The sequence below is a fragment of the Suricata suricatta genome, chromosome X (genome assembly GCF_006229205.1).
Source record: "Suricata suricatta isolate VVHF042 chromosome X, meerkat_22Aug2017_6uvM2_HiC, whole genome shotgun sequence".
In the NCBI taxonomy this organism is placed as follows: domain Eukaryota; kingdom Metazoa; phylum Chordata; class Mammalia; order Carnivora; family Herpestidae; genus Suricata; species Suricata suricatta.
The window spans coordinates 36,058,382-36,077,819 of record NC_043717.1 but is presented as its reverse complement, the minus strand read 5'-3'; the positions used below and the strand labels follow the sequence as shown (position 1 = coordinate 36,077,819).

At 45.5% G+C, this 19,438-nt stretch overlaps 1 protein-coding gene across 1 annotated transcript in view; it reads right to left on the bottom strand.

Annotated features, from left to right (window-relative positions):
- Positions 1-276: 276 nt before the first annotated feature.
- LOC115283831 (amine oxidase [flavin-containing] A) overlaps positions 277-19,438 on the bottom strand; it is a 74,365-nt gene continuing 55,203 nt past the window's right edge. The window contains exons 7-16 of the mRNA XM_029930254.1: positions 18,528-18,669; positions 17,166-17,315; positions 16,724-16,883; positions 14,618-14,714; positions 10,517-10,570; positions 6,650-6,707; positions 5,413-5,510; positions 3,197-3,308; positions 2,926-2,988; positions 277-2,730 (exon numbers count right to left, since the gene is read on the bottom strand). Of these exons, the coding sequence (XP_029786114.1) occupies positions 2,584-2,730; positions 2,926-2,988; positions 3,197-3,308; positions 5,413-5,510; positions 6,650-6,707; positions 10,517-10,570; positions 14,618-14,714; positions 16,724-16,883; positions 17,166-17,315; positions 18,528-18,669 (1,081 nt within the window). The 3' untranslated portion in view covers positions 277-2,583. The remainder of the gene's footprint in view (positions 2,731-2,925; positions 2,989-3,196; positions 3,309-5,412; positions 5,511-6,649; positions 6,708-10,516; positions 10,571-14,617; positions 14,715-16,723; positions 16,884-17,165; positions 17,316-18,527; positions 18,670-19,438) is intronic.

The following is a 19,438-nucleotide window of genomic DNA, read 5'->3' as shown; positions in this document are numbered from 1 at the left end:
GAGCCCGGATTGGATTCTGTGTCTCCCTCTCTCTCTGCCCCTCCCCTACTCATGCTGTCTGTCTCTCTCAGAAATAAATAAAAACATTAAAAAAATTTTTTTAATAAATAAATAAAAATAAAACAGGAGGGTTACATGGAACTCTGAGAATTTGGGAGTCGATAAAAAGTGACCTTTTCAGCCCATCGTCCACGTACGAGGCCTCACAGTGACCTCCTGCTCTATGAAGCCAGTTAGCCTTAGGAGCATGGACTAAAAAGAGCAGCCAGGTCCAAATCAGGGAAGGGAATGCACTTTATTAAACAAAACAGTACCACACAGGCAAAGTCACATTTCAATGGCAAAACACACATGTATGTGTACTTGCACATGTAGCGCTGGGACACACTTCAGACAGAACAGGAGGCAGCAAGTTCACGATCAAAGTAAATATAGTTCACAATCCTTTGGGAGTTTTCCTTTAGTGTGGTGTAAGTCCTTCTTCAACAGCTGTGACAAAAAGGTTAAGTTTTTATGTCTAATTCTCGAACTTCCTATGGAGTGAGGCCAACTCTGCCTTCAGAATTGGGAAGCAAATGCCAGAGGCCCTAGGAGCTGTTTAAACTGCCTTTCAGTTCTCGGGGTTGGAAGAAAAAGATCTACCTATGGGATCCTGGTGGGTTGATTCTCATTAGGAGAAATAAACTGGTATTCTAAAAAGTTTGCGAAGAGGGTACATCACAGACTCCGGAGTCCTTTTACATTAAAGACTTCGCTATGCTAACAACCTCCTCATAGCTCAAACTATTGCCAGTTAAGAGGTTTAAATCAGCATTTCTCCAAAAGGTGTGTCAGAACCAAAGTTAATCAGTAAGTGAACAGAAACAACTGAAATAGATTGGGGATGTGATTTCTCTAAGCAGTTTGATATAATATGCGGCCACTCCTTCCAGACTGGAGCATATCCAAGACATTACCCAAACTCCTACGTTAGCTAAAACGCTTTTCAATTACAAAGTAAAGCGTGGCAGAAAAATCCTGCTCTCTGCTCCTTGGTTAGGCAAAACCTGGAGTACCTTAAGCCCTCATTATCAGGGTCCAGGGACTTGTGAATTTATAAGATTAATTATGTAATAAACTTGCGTTGACTTTTCTCTGGCAATGTTTAATTCCCATTCAACAGAAGATAGGGGATTGGGTTAAGAGGTACTAGATAATAAGAGTATGAAATAAAGTCCTGAATATGGGAGAAGATAGAGCAGTAGACTTACAAGCTATTTAACCAATCGTGAGGCATTCAGCAGAGGGGTGAACACAATGGTATCACTCTCTTATGAAAGTATAAAATAACTGAGGCACCCAACGATTGACCTGATTAATTTTTTAAAAAGGTGAATTTGAATCTTGCTTGTTGAATAATGTGTGGAAATATGTCCCTCAAAATTTTTATTTAAGGTTTTTGGTACATTACAGAGTAAACTAGCTATCTAGAAACTTCCTCTAAAATGCCTCGTTCATCAATGATGTGGGATGAGGTGTTAACTGCATATCCATCTGTGTACCCAAGTCTACTGAATCTCGTCCACTGCTTTATTTGATCACATTGGTGCTGATTTTTTCCCCCGGAAGCTGATATTTAAGAAAGTAGCCTTTTATGGCTGGATCCCACTGGAAGGGGCTTTAAAAAAAAAAAAATCGGAGGTTTTGAAATGGGAAAGGCCAGAAAGAGGTGGGCAGCATTCTGGGCCACATTACTCCTGAAGTAGAGAAGTCACTCTTCATATTAAAATCAGTTGATGTCATGTCTGTCATAAACTTGGTAAGTAAAGCCAAGGAGGGTGTACTATAAGCCCCAATCTCCTTGCTGTACTTGATAGTCTCAGCAGATAGCAACTGGAAATCGTTCGTGTCTATTTCAGCTCCTACTTGAGAGAGATTAGCAAGCTATTATTTACTCAAAGGTAACCACATCGTTTAAGTTAACCGAACATTAGACTAGATGTCTAGAAAGCTCACAGGAACCAGAAGCGGTCAGGAGATCCCTTAGGCACAACCAGCAAGATGTCCCCTGCTAATGGTCTATGTCTGCTATTTCCATTGACTACCCTTCACCCAAAGAGGGAACGGCTCACCCACCCCCAGGAAGCTGTGAGCCTCTGGGCGCACACCTCACCATTTCCTAAAGACTAAAAAGGGATAGTCACAGACTGGGCCTTTGCCTACGCACACACTCCAGAGAGAAAGCGAAATGTGTCCTTCATGCAATCATCAGGCGTTTTGTGTTAAAGAGAAGAAAAATCCCACATGGAAATGATTTCTGATCAGCTCTTCCATTCGATGTCTGGGAATTAAGAAATTGATCACACAGTTTCACTCTACCGATCAAACACAAATCAGTCTACACAGGCAAATCTCACAGTGCAGTTTGATCTTATTGAAATTAACAAGGTGGTTCTTTGGGTGGTTTTTACTCTGACACCGAATGGGACTAAATGGAGGGGTTAAATCCCGTGCATGTCACGATAGTCCAACGACACAGCCTTTGCCAACAACTTGCTTTTGATGCTGCTGGGGAAGAGAAGCACAAAGCGCGTGGCTGGAACCTCACGGGCGGGACAGGAGCCTGAATTTGTATGCCACAATCCACAGGGCAGTTACGGAGGTGGTGAATCCGATGATCTTCAGCAGGCCTCCCACCGAGGGAAGGTTCCTCTCCCAAAAGGTGTGGGTGATTGGCACCGCTGGAACGTCCTGAGTGAATGAGCAGAGACCATTAGCAGACAGTTGTCGCTGTCATGGACAAAGACGGGCAGAACCAACCAGCCGAGTAAATGCATGGGCGTGCCCCAGAGCCGCATCGACAGCGACAGTACAAGCTAGCCTAGACGAGAGTCAGCAGCTTTATATGCGATGACTGGTCAGTGGAGATGAAGCTGCTCCACTCACCTTTGATTCAGGCTCCTGAACTCTGATGTCCTTCTTTGCCACCTTCCCCAGAGCATTCAAGACCTGAAAGACAGTGGCCATGGTATTATGGAGTCAGAGTCTGTAGTTTCAACCAACTGGAGGCCCTGCTGGCCTCAGGGGAGCCCCATGAGTGGCGTGAGCCGCAGAGAAGTGGATGCACAAAAGTACCAAGGTCAAGACCCGGGAAGGCCAGATGCCAGGACCCCCACAGCACTCAGGAGGGAGAGTGACGTGGCTCTCTCGCCCTCACCTCTCTAGCTGCCCGTTCTCCGGCCTCTACTGCTCCTTCCATGTAACCGCTCCACTGTGTGGCTGTCTCTGTGCCGGCAAAGTAAATCCTGCCGACTGGCTGGCGAATCACCCTTCCAGGGAACAAAGAGGTCATGCACAGTTACTGGGGAAGGGCACTGAGGGTAAATGAGCCCATCATTTTCTGCGCCCAACACAGGCCAACTCCAACCATTTCAAGGACTCCCATGTGGTCCAGCCGAAGGTGAAACGCTCCCCGCCTGGGGCCTGGGCCTGCGTCCAAGGAGCTGACCCTTCAAGCCAGAGAGAATGAGGCTGTCGGATCGTCAGTCACTGGAAGGGATGGTGGCCTTGTCCTAGCCGGCTGGGATCAGAATACCGGAAGGCATCTGCAATCCGCCATCGGATTTCTTGCCTGTGGGTGTCCCTATTTGTCGTCCATTCTGGTCCCTACATCGTTTTTTTCCAAAGAGGGGCATTCTTCACAGCAGGGTACCGGGCAGCAGACCCCAGCCGTGCAGGCATCGCAGGGTGTCAGGAGGAACCGCAGTGGCGAGTGGGGCGACAGGGGGATTAACGGGATTGCTAGCAAAGGCGAGACCCGAGGGACTTTTATGTCTGTCTCAAAGTAACCACCTCTGGAGGCTGGCTGAGGACAGGGAAATGGGCCTTCTCTCACAAAGAGGTCTTGGCAAATGGGAGTCCGGGTGGCTCTGTAGGCTGAGCGTCGACCTCGGCTCAGGTCGTGGGTTCGAGACCCGCATCGGGCTTGGTGCTGTCAGCGTGGAAGCTACTTCAGATCCTCTGTCCCCCTCTCTGTCTGCCCCTCCCCTGCTCATTCTCTCTCTCTCTCTCTCTCTCAAAATAAACTTAAAAAAAATAATGAAGAAAGAAAGAAAAATCTCATGTAAGGAAAGGGTTAACAAGTCCTTGTTTCTCTGTGGACGCATGTGACCTTGAGTTAACTTTCTAGCTCCATCCCTTTGGGAACCCGATGAAGGTATCATGCCCAGGGACATTACCAGGCGACACTGCTTCTGCAAAAATGCCTCGCCTCCCCCACCCCCCAACATACACTGGTAATTCCATCTGGACCAGGAATGCTTGTCATGAATTGCAAATACCCAGTGTGAAGCTGTCACTTTGGGCTTCCCTGAGTGTGGGGGCCTCTGGTAGCAGGGCGTGTGTCCTGCAGGGCCCCTTGACGGACACTATGCGGATGAGGCTATCACAAGAGACAATGGCTCCTAAGGGACAGGAGGCATCTAAGCTAAGGTTGACTCCCCTGGCTCTGTCCCGAGATCACCTCCTCACACAGCAGGGATGCCTTCCCATGAAGATGAATGGCTGCAGCCAGATGTGTTTAGTTAAGTCCTTCTGCGCGGAAGTCTAGCCAGAAACCTAGGGTAGTTGTGTGAAAATAAACGTCTGACTGAGCTCAAGAAGGCCTCTTGGGTAAACGTCCGACTTCGCTGAGGTCATGATCTCGAGGTTTGTGAGTTCCAGTCCCGCTTCGGCTCAGCACTGACAGCTCGGAGCCCAGAGCCTGCTTCGGAGTCTGTGTCTTGCTTACTCTGTGCCAATCCCTGGCTTGCACTCCTTCTCTCTCTCTCAAAAATAAAAAAAAAACGGTAAAAAAAAAAAAAAGAAGAAGAAGAAGAAGGCCCCGTGTAGGACAGCACAGCTCGGAGTCCCCACAGGGAGCGCTGAACCCTGAAGTCCTACCTCTGCTCTGCTACCCTTTGATGTGCTGACAGCTACTATTCTATGTACCGACACCTCTATTTTCCTAAAGACGTCCAGAAACATACCCACTAGCTACCTGGGGCATGCAAAATCGAAGTGCTGACTACTATTTCTAACTTCCTGTCGAGTTTTTTAAGTTTGGTGTGTGTCTTTTACATATATTTGGAGGGGAGGGTGCATGTCTTTTTTTTTTCTTTAATTTATTTTGAGAGAGAAAGAGAGAGAGAGAGAGAGAGAGAGCGCAAGTGAGCACAGGAGGTGCAGACAGACGAAGAGAGAGAGAGAGAGAGAGAGAGAGAGAATCCCAAGCAGGCTCCGCATGGTCAGCTAAGAGCCCAACTCAGGGCTCAAACTCACAAACCATGAGATGATGACCTGAGCTGAGACCAAGAGTGGACACTTAACCGGCTGAGCCACCCAGGCGCCCCATGTACGTGTCTTTTATTAATCGGTATAGTGGCCGCGTCATACCTTCCATACTGAGTCATGATCCCAGGGGGGAAGTAGGCAGTGTAACAGCCCCCGGAGTATTGTTCCTCACACCAGTTCTTCTCTTCGTAGTGCACGGGCTGCAGTTCATTGGGGAGAAAATTCCAGAGGGAAGGTGAAGCTGAAATGCTACCAGTCAATAATGAAATCTTTCATGTAGCTTACTTGAACAGAAAGTTTATGATTTAAAAAAAGGTGGCCCTGTGTTGCGATTTTGTTTAAAGGGAAACATGACGGTACTAAGTAAATGGCCTTCTGTGAGGTACCCAAGTGACACAACGTGTACACTTTGCCTTTCTCACCCTCTTACTGAGGGGAGCCACGGAGTATTCCAGCATCTGGCAGAGAGAGCATTACCACACAGACTCTGAAGTCTTTAGAATAAGTCTGCAGGAAACCCTGTCAGCAGTCGGGTTCTGGAAAGGTCTGCTCAAATCTCTGGATTCTCTAAGTAACAGACTTTACTTGCCCATCTACCAGGGCTGAAAGAAAAGGGTGGAAGGGAAGAGGCAAGAAGATAAACACAATGTCTAAAAAAGGCTTTCTTCCGAACCATTTCTCCGAGCTGGAAAAATGAATGACAGGAAGCCTGTCAAAAGGGGGACCACTGAAGATGAAAAGTGGTTTCCAAGAGACACAGAGAATCTTCTAGGAGTGTTTCCCTGACACAGTCTGCAAGTCTATTATTTGAACAGGTCAGAGCTAATCCCCTGAAAGAGCCGCCAGCGATCTAACACGATCCTCAGATAGAAACCTTAAATGAGGTGTGAATTGAGTCTCCAGATGGAAAAATCAATCAGGATCACTTTGACCCGAAGAGTCCAGATTCAGCGCATCTTGTCAAGTATGGCGGGAGCGTGCCCTCACCAACACATGATGCCGTATTTGGGATTTTACTTCCTAGCGCTCGGCCGACTGATGGGAGGGCAGGCCCTCCATCCTGGGAACAGACCTCACCCAGCCCCACCTCTGACTGCAACCAGCCGCCAGTTTTCTAGGGAACCCTGAAGCAGCCCAGGAACTACCGCTAAAGAAATTGCATGCACCTGCCGGCAGCTTTTACTGGCTTATTTTTGTGATGGAAGTTAATCCTCCATTAAGTGTACATCCTTTTATAAGACTCTTCATCAGACAGTTGGGAAACCGGAATCGGGTTTGCTCTACCACTTAGAGCAAATAGAGCAGAACCTTCTAGGGACTAGAGTGGAGGGTTTCTTACGTGTAAAGCTTCTTGGGATCCTAGGACTTTGGCGTACAGCTCACAGATTTTCCTCTTCCTATAAAAAAGAAATAATAAAATATTCAGGAAATAATAGCTAAGGAGTATGGAGTAAACATAGCGTGTTCTGGGGCGCTTGCCAATGAACCAGATTTATTAAGAAAAAAGAAAATCAGTGGTAACTATGCAAAATGAAGAGTTCGATGGATCTCTGCACTCAAATTACTCCTCTGTGCCTCGATATAGTCATTTTATTTGAAGACTCAACACCATTTTCCCTTTCACATTTTCACTTCTCTTACCACCTCATATCATATCTATTCAGGGTTCAAATGGGAAAAATAAGATTAGATTTAGTGCAGTGTGGTAAATGATGTTAAGTGACTTTTCTGGAATATGTAGACTTCTAGAATAATCCCTTTTAGAAGTCTATAATACACATGACAGTGTCTTTTTAACTGTCTTCTATTTATGTTGTAAAGATCTATGAACATCTAAAACGCACTTAATCTTTTAAATATAACAAAAAATATTCTACACCGTGAGAGACCTGAGATCATTCTAGTCTAGTAATCAGTCACTTGACAGAATGGTCTGTGGACACAGGACTTCCAAGGGCATCTGGGGTGGCAGGCTGTGCCTCATGATGTTACCTCGGTCTTCGGCTACCCTCATAATTCATTACGTACATGACTATCACAGAACAGGGTATGCCTGAGGTCTTAAAAATCAGTAGCGTAACTGATCTAAGCACTTCCAGAAACAGGTATTTTCAAACTCACAACGACTCTCAGTGAAATTAAAAAGTTTTTGGGGCACCCGGGAGGCTCAGTCAGTTGAGTATCGACCTTCGGCTCAGGTCATGATTTCATGGTCTGTGAGTTCGAGCCTCATGTGGGGCTCTGTGCTGACAGCTAGGAGCATGGAGCCTCTTTCGGATTCTGTGTCTTCTTCCCTCTCTGCCCCTTGCTCTCCCTCTCTCCCTCCTTCTCTCTCTCTCAAAAACAAGCATTAAAAATTTTTTGTTAAGTTCTAATTTACTAAAATCATCCCTTTTAGAAAGAAATGGTTCAATTTCAGGATTTGTTTGAACAGCTTCACACTGATCCAGTTACACACTTTGGTATTTACCTTCCTTAGTCTTTATATAGTGTAAACACTGAAACTGCTCCAAAATATTTGTTATACGCTAATGAGCAGCTGGAAAAAATGCTTACTAAAAAAAGTGGCAAAGGGCTTAACTTAAATCTGAAAGATGAGCTCTAAAAGCTGAAGAGACAAATGGCCAAAATCGAGAGAAGGGAAAAGGAGGGACGGGAAGGTTATAAGTAAACGTAACCTAGTAGTTTACTAGTGGTGAAAGAAACAGAGGATTTTAAAAATGACAGTTTTATGTTGCCAGTAACACTAGAAAACATTTAATGTTTATTTATTTTGAAAGAGAGAGAGAGAGAGAGAGAGAAAGAGAAAGAGAGAGAATGTGCTCAAGCACCAGAGAGAGAAGTAGAGAGAGAATTCCAAGCAGGCTCTGAGATGCCAGCACAGAGTCCCGCATGGGGTGGCTCAGTTGGGTAAGCTTCTGACTCGATTTGGCCTCAGGTCTTGATCTCAGGGTTGTGGGATCGAGCCCCACATCAGGCTCTGTGGTGACAGTGTGGAGCCTGCTTGGGATTCTAGTAGTTTACTAGTAGTGAAAGAAACAGAGCCTCACGTGGGGCTCGAACCCACGAACCGTGAGATCATGACTGGAGTCAAAGTTGGACACTTAACTGACTGAGCCACCCAGGTGCCCCAATAAATAAATACTTTTAAAGAAATTTTTGACAAATGAAAACATAGGTTTTTAAAAATGACATTCTTGGGGTGCCTGGGTGGCTCAATTGGTTGAGTGGCCGACTTTGGCTCAGGTCATGATCTCGTGGTTCCTTGGTTCGAGCCCCGCATCAGGCTCTGTGCTGACAGCTCAGAGCCTGGAGCCTGCTTCTGATTCGGTGTCTCCCTCTCTTTCCCTCCCCCACTCACACTCTGTGTCTCTCTCTCTCTCGAAAATAAATAAACGTTAAAAATATTTTTTAAAAAATAAATAAAAATAAATAAATAAAAATGACATTCTTTTAATGTGTGTTTATTTTTGAGAGAGAGAGACAGAGCATGAGCAGGGGAGGGGCAGAAAGAGAGGGAGACACACACTCTAAAGTAGGCTCCAGGCTCCAAGATAAAAATTTTTTGGAAAAGTTACATAAGTCAAAACTATTAGAGCACTGCACTGATTAGTTGGGCTCTAAAAATTTGAGAGCATATTTTAAATGATGCCCAATAGAGGTTACCATGCAAATCTGTTGTAGCTGTGTTTAGTTACTGGTTTCTAAATCTGGCTGCTTGTCATAATCATTTAAAAAGGTTGTTAAAAGGGACGCCTGGGTGACTCAGACAATTAAGCATCCAACTCCTGATTTCAGCTCACACCATGATCCCAGGACTGTGGGATTTCACTCTATGCTGGGCTCCATGCTGAGCACGGAGCCTGCTTAAGATTCCCTCTCCATCTCCCTCTGCCCCTCCCCCCCTCAAAAAATAAAAATAAAAATAATTAAAAGAAAAGCTTGTTAAAAATTACGAAATTCTCAGGCCCCACCGCTAACCAAAAATCATAATTGACCAGCGTCAGAAAATTATATTTTCCAAATATATTTTCCTGGTAGATTCTGAAGCAGGCAGGTCTGGGAAACTTGCTCCAGTCAATGACAGATTCAGAGTTCTAAGGGTTTTGCCTTATAAAAACTTTTGAGAAGTTCAGCCACCATGTGGAATCATAACCAAATGTCTACATACAGGCTGGCATTTATTTTACTATTAATAAGGAGGGAAAGCAGGAAATCCGAAAGAAAATGTCAAGCTCAGTGTGGTGTAATGAAAAAAATAAAAAAGCATGCGTTAGTTAGATGCTATTCCTGATGTTGTCACAAGCTAGCTGCAGAGACTTGGACAAACCATTCCCTGTCACTGGACCCCAAAATCTTCCTCTTTTGACTGAGTAGGCGGACAGTTTCCTTCCTGAAATCAGATCTCATGGTGGTTCAAATAAACACCTTGGTGCACAAATGTGGGAACTTCTGCTGCTTAATTTGTTTTAATTAAACGCAGAGAGAAGCATAAGTGTGTGCAAACTGGTCCTCTAACAAAGGATTCGGGGCTACCCTGGGGAAGGGAAGCCCCACAATTCCCAGAGGCAACCCCCCAACAGCCAAATTACTGTTTTTAGGGAAGAGTTCCTGGTAAGATTTTATTTCACCACAGGAAAGGATTCCAAGGCAAAACAAAGTAAATACAACAAGGCAGAAAGAGAAAGGGAAAAAAGAAAAAAAAAGAGCCACTGTCCTAAAATGATTGCGTTATAGCAGGAAGCCATCAAAGAGGACATCAGAGCTGTGTGCTAGATAATCAAAGGCGAACCTATGCTCACAAGTTGCAACACGATGAAACACTCCTATGTATTTGCCTTTAAGATGAAGCACATGCCCCCGACCGAGAGCCATGTCAAAGGGCTAAGGGCCTCGCAACGTGATCAGGAATCAGCCTCCTGAGCTTTTTGCGTGGCTAATGTTTCCTATCGTTTTTCTCCATCTCTCCCGGGCAGGGAAACCCTGCTTCCCCACACAAATACGGAAAACTAACTTAATACACGCATATGGGCCAGCAGCGAGTTGAGGGGGCTGTAATCAAAAGGCTGCAACAAGGATGATATGTTGGGGTTTTGAGAATAGTCGTGGATTGTGGGGTTTTTCATGACGCCGCTAGACGGCGTTTAGCGCCACAAGCACAATATAAAGGTAACCTTTCATGTAGGTTTCAAATGTCAATTCTTACCTGATTTCTTTATGGAGCTTGGCAAGTCGCTCTGCTTTTCGGGCAAGTATGAAGCTGGAGAGAGAGGTTACATTTGAAGCATTAGGTGACAGAAGAATTGCCTTTTCTTTTTACTGTGTTCTTGCCTCCACCTACTCACCTTAAATGACACCTCCCACACACTCCCGTTTTCTCCCCGCTACTACAGCAAATGCCACACTGTCTTCTGTCTGCCTATGTCCAAAATCCCTCTAGGCTATGTGCTCCTAACAAACTGATTACCTCCTACTCAGTATTTTACCCCCAAAGTTCAGCACAGTCCTTGGCATATAGTTAGACATCAAATGTTAGCTGAATTCATGTTGCATTAAATGATATCCTGGGAAGGACTTGAAAAAAGCTGGAAAAATATGGGGCACCTGGGTGGCTCAGTCGGTTGGGTGTCCGGACACTTGATTTCAGCTCAGGCCACGATTTCACAGTTTTGTGAGTTTGAGCCCTTTGCCTGGCTCTGTGCTCAGAGCGCAAAGCCTGTGTGAGGTCCTTCCTCTCTCTCTGTCCTTTCCCTACTCACCCTCTGTCTCTCTCAAGATAAACAAACTTAAAAAATTTTTTTTTAATTTTTTAATGTTTTATTTATTTTTGAGGGTTTTTTGGTTAACATTTATTTATTATTGAGAAACAGAGAGAGACAGAGCATGAGCATGGGAGGGGCAGAGACGGGAGACACAGAATGTGAAGCAGGCTCTAGGCTCTGAGCTGTTAGCACAGAGCCTGACGCGGAGCTCAAACCCACAGACCGTGAGATCATGACCTGAGCTGAAGTCAGACACTTAACCCACTGAGCCACCCAGGCGCCCCTAAAAAAATTTTTTTAAAAAGCCCAAATGTCCATCTACTGACAAATGAACAAAGAAGACGTGGTTTATATATATAATGGAATACTACTTGGCAATGAAAAAGACTGAAATCCTGCCATTTGCAACAACATGGATGGAACTGGAGGGTATTATGCAAAGTGAAATAAGTTAGTCAGAGAAAGACAGATACATGTTTTCACTCATATGCAGAATTTGAGAAACTTAGTAGAAGACCATGGAAGAAGGGAAGGGAAAAGAAAAATAGTTTCAAACAGAGAGGGGGGCAAACCATAAGAGACTCTTAAATACAGAGAACAAAGTGAGGGTTGAAGGGGGGATGGGGGCGGGGAAAACGGGTGATGGGCAGTGAGGAGGGCACTTGGTGGGATGAGCACTGGGAAGCGATGAATCATGGGAATCTTCCCCCGAGGCCAAGAGGACACTGTACACAGTGTATGTTAGCCAAGTGGACAATAAACTATATTAAAAATGTTTTTCCAAAGGGATCCAGACCCCTCTTCAGGATCAAGCCCTCATTACCTTCAGCTCAGCAGTGACCCTGAGCACCCACCCCAACGGACCCTGTCTACTCAAATCTCCATCTCCAAGTTGGCTTCTGGGAAACTGGCTTAGCACAGCCTCCAAATTCAGTCACTTAGTAAAACCCAGTTATAATTTATCTGTAACGCTGATATTACTAATTGTTTAAAAATCCAAATGAGCTAAAGGACAATGAAATTATTTCTCCAATAAGTTATTCGAGACCATTCTAGGAAGCAAAGACTGCAAAATGCATTTCAGGAAAGCTGTGGACTACTTAAGAAATTGGAACTAATGAACTTTATGGGATATAGTCCTAATTTTGCTTGATTTACCACTGTTATGTCATGGCTTGCTAGTAATAATTCTGGTTAAAGTTTATGTTTAGCCAGAATCAATCATTTTAGGCTTACACAAAATCTCAATGAAAATCCCCAATATCTGATGAAGCATTAAAAGATTTATCTAAAAACCTTTTTTAGATCTTGGGTGCTTCTTACAGTAACTTTTCCCAATTTTTTTTAACATTTATTTATTTTTGAGAGACAGAGAAAGACAAAGTAGGAACAGGAGAGGGGCAGAGAGAGAGGGAGACACAGAATCCAAAACAGGCTCCAGGCTCTGAGCTGTCAGCACAGAGCCCGACACTGGGTTCAAACCCAGGAACTGTGAGATCACGAGTTGAGCTTAAGTCAGACGCCTCACCAACTGAGCAACCCAGGTGCCCCATATTTATTTTATTTTTAAAAGTTATTTATTTATTTTGAGAAACACAGAGACAGCGTGAGCAGGGGAGGGTCAGAGAGAGAGGGAGACACAGAATCTGAAGACAGACTCCAGGCTCTGAGCTAGCTGTCAGCACAGAGCCTGATGCAAGGCTTGAACTCACTAACTGTGAGAACAGGACCTGAGCCAAAGTCAGATGCTTAACTGACTGAGCCACTCAGGTGACCCTTACAGTTCCTTTTCTAAAGGACAGTTAGTGTGGGTCATTCCTGTCAAATCTCAAATCGAGAATGAAATAACCCCTTTGATCTAATTTTAGCCAGGGACAACTGTTCTTTAACTTTCTCCAGTGTTTTATTGAGGAAATTAACATTCTGGCTTTGGGCTGGGGACATTTCACAGCTCAGAAGTACAAGGTCCTTTCTAGTTTCCAAAAGGTACTAGTTATCACAAACCCAGTGCTGGGCAATCACCACCCCTATCATTAAGGCTTTCATTGCCCAGAGCAAAGAACAGGGTGGGGGCAATATAGCATCAGGGCAAGAACGGGGTGGCGGGGGGCAATAAATGTGGGTGTCCAGATACAACAGACTAGAATATCCCTTTTTAGGAACTGCCTAAATGGCCGTATTCCCATCTGGAAAACTTCTCCCACATGTGTCTTTGTTAATAAAGCTGAAGAGAGGTGCCTGGGTGACTCAGTCAGTTGAGTGTCCGACTTCAGCTCAGGTCATGATCTCATAGTTCGTGGGTTTGAGCCCCGCATCAGGCTCTGTGATGGCCACTAGCTCAGAGCCTGGAGCCTGCTTCAGATTCTGTGTGTCTTTCTCTCTTTGCCCCTCCTCATTCACGCTGTGTTTCTCTCTGTCTCTCAAAAACAAATAAATGTAAAAACAAAATTTTTTTAAAAGAAACATTTTTTAAAAACAAATAAATAAAGCTGAAGAAAGCCCAAAAGGGCAGAGGCCACAGTCTCTAAGTCCCAGGGCAAGAAGAGCATTAATGTCCTTCCATCAGCAGTTGGATTGCTCTTGACTGATAAGTCTCCCCAAACCTCCACCTCAACCATTTGTCTTCCTTTGGTATACAGAAGGTGACGGCCAACTGCTCACATAACCTGGACCCCTTCTTGCCCAGTGGGGTTAGAGACAGAGAGGATGCATTGTTCCTGCGATCGTTCCTTTGTGAGCACATGCCCTTCGCCCTTCGCAGGGAGGCCGGCACTATTTCTGACATTTTAGAGCTGGAGAAGTGGTTGCGAAATATCTTGTGGGCAGCCCAGGCGCGCAGCGTGCCGAGTCCTGGGTCACGGGTCTGTGCCTCTTGGTTTGGTAATTTCCTTTCGATGATGCAACGTGCGTGAGCTCAACTGTCCCCAGGGTGAAAGGGAAAACCTCAGTGTCTCTGAAAGACCCTGGGTTGTTACAGAAGCCCCGCCCTTTGGGTGTCATGCGGTATAAACAACAGCCCTTTTATTTGTGTCACTTTGAGGAAGGCTCCAAGACCACAGGCTCCTTAGCAACTCCTTGGTGAGAGCACCGCTTCAGTCTCTGGACCCCTAGTCCTCCAACAGCCAAAGCAGCCGTTGGAGGGGGAGGGTGGGGTGGAGATGGGAGGAGAAGGGGAGAGGTTCTCCTCCTCTGGACACAGAACCAAACCCTGAACCATCACCAGAGAAGGACAGCCGACAAGGAAGAGTGACATCCACTCCATGCCTGGCTCTGTTTCAAACAACACTTCCTCACATACTACCTGTCTTATATACCAGGGTAATAACGAACATATTCAATCGATGCTGTGCAGTGACACTTGGAACAAAAGGCAAGGCTAAAGCCTTTCCAGTGTTCCTGTGCCACATACAAAATGCTACTCTAATACTTTAATACGTGGGACAAGATATATTTCCATAGCTGTTTGCGACTGCTTGCGCTCTGCCAGCATCCACACCAATATACCAATTCAATTTAGAAATGCAGACCATCCAACACTGACTTACCCCATGATAGCGGGCAGCGATCCGTCTGGCTTGGTGTCATCCAGGGTTATTGAGATTGGCGCCTCCTCATCTTCAATGATCATACAACCACAATAATCTTAATGAGAAAATCAGAGATTGAAATTGACCTCATCAGAGATTTAGGGGTAAAATTTTGTATACATACACATATATACACACACACACATGTTGGCACACATGTATATGTATAAAAACTATTTTGCTGGGGCGCCTGGGCCTTGGTTGAGCGTCCGACTTTGGGTTAGGTCATGATCTCATGGTTCATGGGTTCGAGCCCCACATCAGGCTCTCTGATGTCAGGGCAGAGCCCACATCGGATCCTCTGTCTCCCTCTGTCTCTGCCCCTACCCTGCCCACTTGCACACACTCTCTCTCTCTTTCTCTCTCAAAAATTAAATAAAATTAGGGGTTCCTGGGTGGCTCAGTCGGTTGGTGTCCAACTTCGGCTCAGGTCATGATCTCACAGCCAGTGGGTTTGAGCCCCACATGGGGCTCTGTGCTGACAGCTCAGAGCCTGGAGCCTGCTTCTGGGTCTCCCTCTCCTTACCCCTCCCCCACTCAAGCTCGCTCTCTCTCTCAAAAAAAATATTTAAAAAAATTATTTAATAAAAAAACTATATGGGGCTCCTGGGTGGCTCAGTCGGTTAAGCATCTGACTTCAGCTCAGGTCACGATCTCATGGTTTGTGAGTTCAAGTCCTGCATCAGGTGACCTAGAGCCCCACTCTGGGAGAAACATGAGCCTTGCTTTAGGTGAGTCCTGCATGGGGTGAGCCCCACTTCTCTGTCTCTCTCTCCTTCCCTCTCTCTCTCTGCCCCTCACGGAATTCTCTCTCTCTGCCCCTTGTTCACTAGTGCCCTCTCTCTCTCTTTCAAAAGAAGAAAAATAAAAAAAATTAAAAAAAAAACAAAAAAAACAATATTGCTAAGAGGAAGGCAAATCTGAAATAATAGTCTTTGCCCCAAACCTAGGAGATGTTACCTGTTAAATACACACACTACCTATACAAGGATGTCTGTTGAGCCAGACACATGGGAAATGACCCATCTCCACAACATGTACATAAAGGTCACATATGAACAATGAGTGGCTCAACTTGTACCATGGGCCTGGAACCCTGGACCGCATGGGATCAGACGTGCTTGTGTTAGACCGAATCACCCCTATGAGTCCATGGACGAAGCTGGTCGAAGTAATCCTTTGAGTATGAGCAGGTTACCAACGACGGCCACCATACCCCCCCAGGCCTTGCCTCATCTCATTCTCGAAACATCCTGATACGAGGGGTCTTTGTCTTTCTACACAAAGAGCCTGGGGCTGAGAGAGAGTGTCACACTGAGGCCACGCAGCTAGTAAGCAAGGGAAGCCCAGGACCATGTGAGTTCAAAGCAGCGGTCTCCCCACGGTACCCCTTGGTGTCACTCTGCTCAGAAGAGTCAGTGGCAAGACATGAGGGCCCCACAACCGGTGGGGGTCTCTTCCTTCCCTTGTACTGACAGCAAGGGGCGCTGGGGCCATTTTGTTGCCAGAGGCTGTGAAGAGATTTCTGATCCTTTTCTCTACCCACTTAAAAATACTTACCTTTTTAAAAAATGTTTATTTTGAGAGAAAGAGAGAGAGAGAGAACAAGCCAGGGGGGAGGGGCAGAGAGAGAATCCTAAGCAGGCCCCGTGCCATCAGCACAGAGCTCAATGTGGAGTTCCCAATCTCATGAACCTGAGATGATGACCTGAGTCCAAATCGAGAGTCAGACAGTTAACTGACTGAGCCACTCAGGCAGCCATGTTTTAAATTTTTTTTTAGATAGAGAGAGTGCAAGCAGGGGAGGGGGGCAGGGAAGGAGAGAGAGAATCCCAAGCAGGCTCTATGCTCAGTGCAGAGCCCAATGCGGAGCTGGATCCCACGATCCTGGGATCATGATGGCGAGCTGAAATCAAGAGTCAGACGCTCAACCAACCAAGCCACTCAGGCGCCCCAAACACGGATATTTTTAGTCTGTTTTCTGTTCAGTGTCTACCATAAGGCCCCTAAATGTGTGCGGTCCCTTCACGTAACACATTTGAAACAGGAGTAAGTTCAACTTACCCTTCTTCTTCCAAAAGGCTTCCTTGTAATACATCATACACTTAATGATAGCCCCCATCGGAACACGCTGAATTAACTGATTTCTCTCAGATGGAAGCTCTGGTTTGAAGTGTATCTTGGCGGTCAGTGTCGGAGGGATGGCGCTAATTACATACCTGCACTAAAACACAGACACACAACATACCACCTCAGACGTCTTCACAGAGGGTGGGAAACCTCATATTTACTGTCTTGAATGACCCTAACGGTTACCATGCACAAAATGAGGGCCCTGCGAGGCAACACAACAGAACAAGGCAGGTCAACTAAAGATGGTCATGGGGAAGACTGAGGTGGAAACGTGCCAACTAACTACACCCCTGTCTGGGTCACATTTGGTTAGGAGCTGCAGAACACACGAGGCCCAGTTAGTCTATGCCCCTTTTTGGCTAGGGTGAGTTACCTCATACACTTCATGATTCAACGTCTCTACGACAATGGTGTCACTTGACTGGTCCACATAGGTGACAGGATGCTTCAGCTTCACCCTGTCCCCGAGGCGGTCCATTATCCGTTCGCTCACTTGACCAGATCCACCTACAAACTTCCGTTCCTAGAGAAGAAGGCAGGCAATGAAGATGTAAGTATAAAATATCAGTCAGGAGAGCTCAGAAAGTAAAATACAGGTCAAAAGAAGCAATGTGAAATTTCTAAGTATAAAGATACTCAAGAGGGGCACCTGGGTGGCTCAGTCAGCTAAAGTGTCCGGCTTCGGCTCAGGTCATGATCTCATGGTTCATTGGTTTGAGCCCCACGTCAGGCTCTGTGCTGACAGGTCAGAGCCTGGAGCCTGCTTCGGATTCTGTGTCTCTCTCTCTCTCTGCCCTTCCCCTGCTTATGATCTGTCTCTTTCTGTCTCAATCATAAGTAAACATTAAAAAAATTTTTTTTAAAGAAATGGAAATAATCTTGTTTTAAAAAAAATAATAAAATAATTTAAAAAATAAAGATACTGAGGAGATAAAAGTGTCATGCATTTGCTGAAGCTAAGGGCCAAATGGGCAATAACTCTTGGGGCCATAAGAACAACTTAGAGAGTTCTGGAGATCTCCTAAGGAGAGCAACTATTCACTTAGTGGAGAAAGACTCTACACCTTGCACTACAGTACAGAGCATGTCTGGAACAGAGATGACCTGAAGCGTGATCATTTTACCCGTTGTAGGATTTTTTTGAAAATCAGTTGATTTTTTGGGGGCGTCTGGGTGGTTCAGTGGGCTAGGCGTCCGACTTCGGCTCAGGTCACGATCTCACAGTTTATGAGTTTGAGCCCTGCCTCAGGCTCTGTACTGACAGCTCAGAGCCTGGAGCCTGCTTCAGATTCTGTGTCTCCCTCTCTCCCCGCCCTTCCCCAGCTCATGCTCTGTCTCTTTCTGTCTCAAAAATAAATAAATATTTAAAAAAAATTAAAAACAAAAAACCAAAATCAGTGGATTTTAGCAGTTTGGCTCCTCTTACATAGACTAATCTTCCCTACCTTCAAAAAAAAAAAAAAAAAAAAGGAAGGGACTGAATTCCCAAAATGGAATTAATTTCGAAATGGAACATTATTTAGCTATGAACTCATCTTCAGGAATGAGGAAAGGAAATGACAACTCTTGTTTTCAGGCAAGTGGGTTTGAAACCATTTCCAAAATTCTGGTTTCAAATTCACTCATGGTTCAAAACGTGGAAGCAGTTACTAAGCCGCTACCCCGGGTGAGGGCAGAATCACAAAGGAAGCACGGATGGGGGGACTGGGGGGGGGGGGAACGGACAACCCCGTACCTGGCCCCCGTTGGTGACCGAGAATATCCGAGTGGTGCCTCCACATTGTTTCACATACCACAAGAACCACAGCGCCGACACCTCGTGGGGTTCAGAGGTCACATTGATGTTCACAAAGAGATACGCAAACTGCCTAGCAGTCCTGGTCACACAACGAGAGGAGCAGTCAGGTGTAAATCCACACACGTCCACAGGATACAGCAGCTTTTTAAACCACAACTTAGAAAGCATCTGTATTGCTTTTGGTGGGGGGAGGGGAAACACTCATGGGCTCAATCTCTGAAGGAATGAGTGTTTTAACTCTTGGTGAAAATAAACGTTTCCTGGGGCACCTGGGTGGCTCAGTTGGTTAAGCGTCCGACTTCAGCTCAGGTCATGATCTCACAGTTTGTGGGTTCAAGCCCCGCGTCAGGCTGTGTTCTGACAGCTCAGAGCCTGGAGCCTGCTTCAGATTCTGTGCCTCTCTCTCTCTGCCCCTCCCACACTCACTCTCTGATTCTCTCTCTCTCTCTCTCTCTCTTTCTCAAAATAAAATAAAGACATAAAAAAATAAAAAAAATTTAAAAAAAGAAAACCATTTCCTTTGCTTTAGGGAATTACGGGTCAGCTCCAAGTATATGCATTCCGGAACAGTCTGAAAGGGCAATATTCTTGAGACGGATCATGAAGGATATAATTCTCATTTATATAAACCAACATTCTCTCTTCTCCACCTCTTCCACTCCCACTCTGGTCCTGGCCACCAATATCCCTTGCCTGGGTTACAACAGTGGTGGCTTCTCCTGGACACTCCTACCTGGTTTATGACTACACCCGCTTTTGATCCTTTGCCACCTTACAGCCAATGAACTCTTTTGACAATGCAAAACAAAAACACTCTTCATAAAACCCTTCAATGGCATTCATGGAAA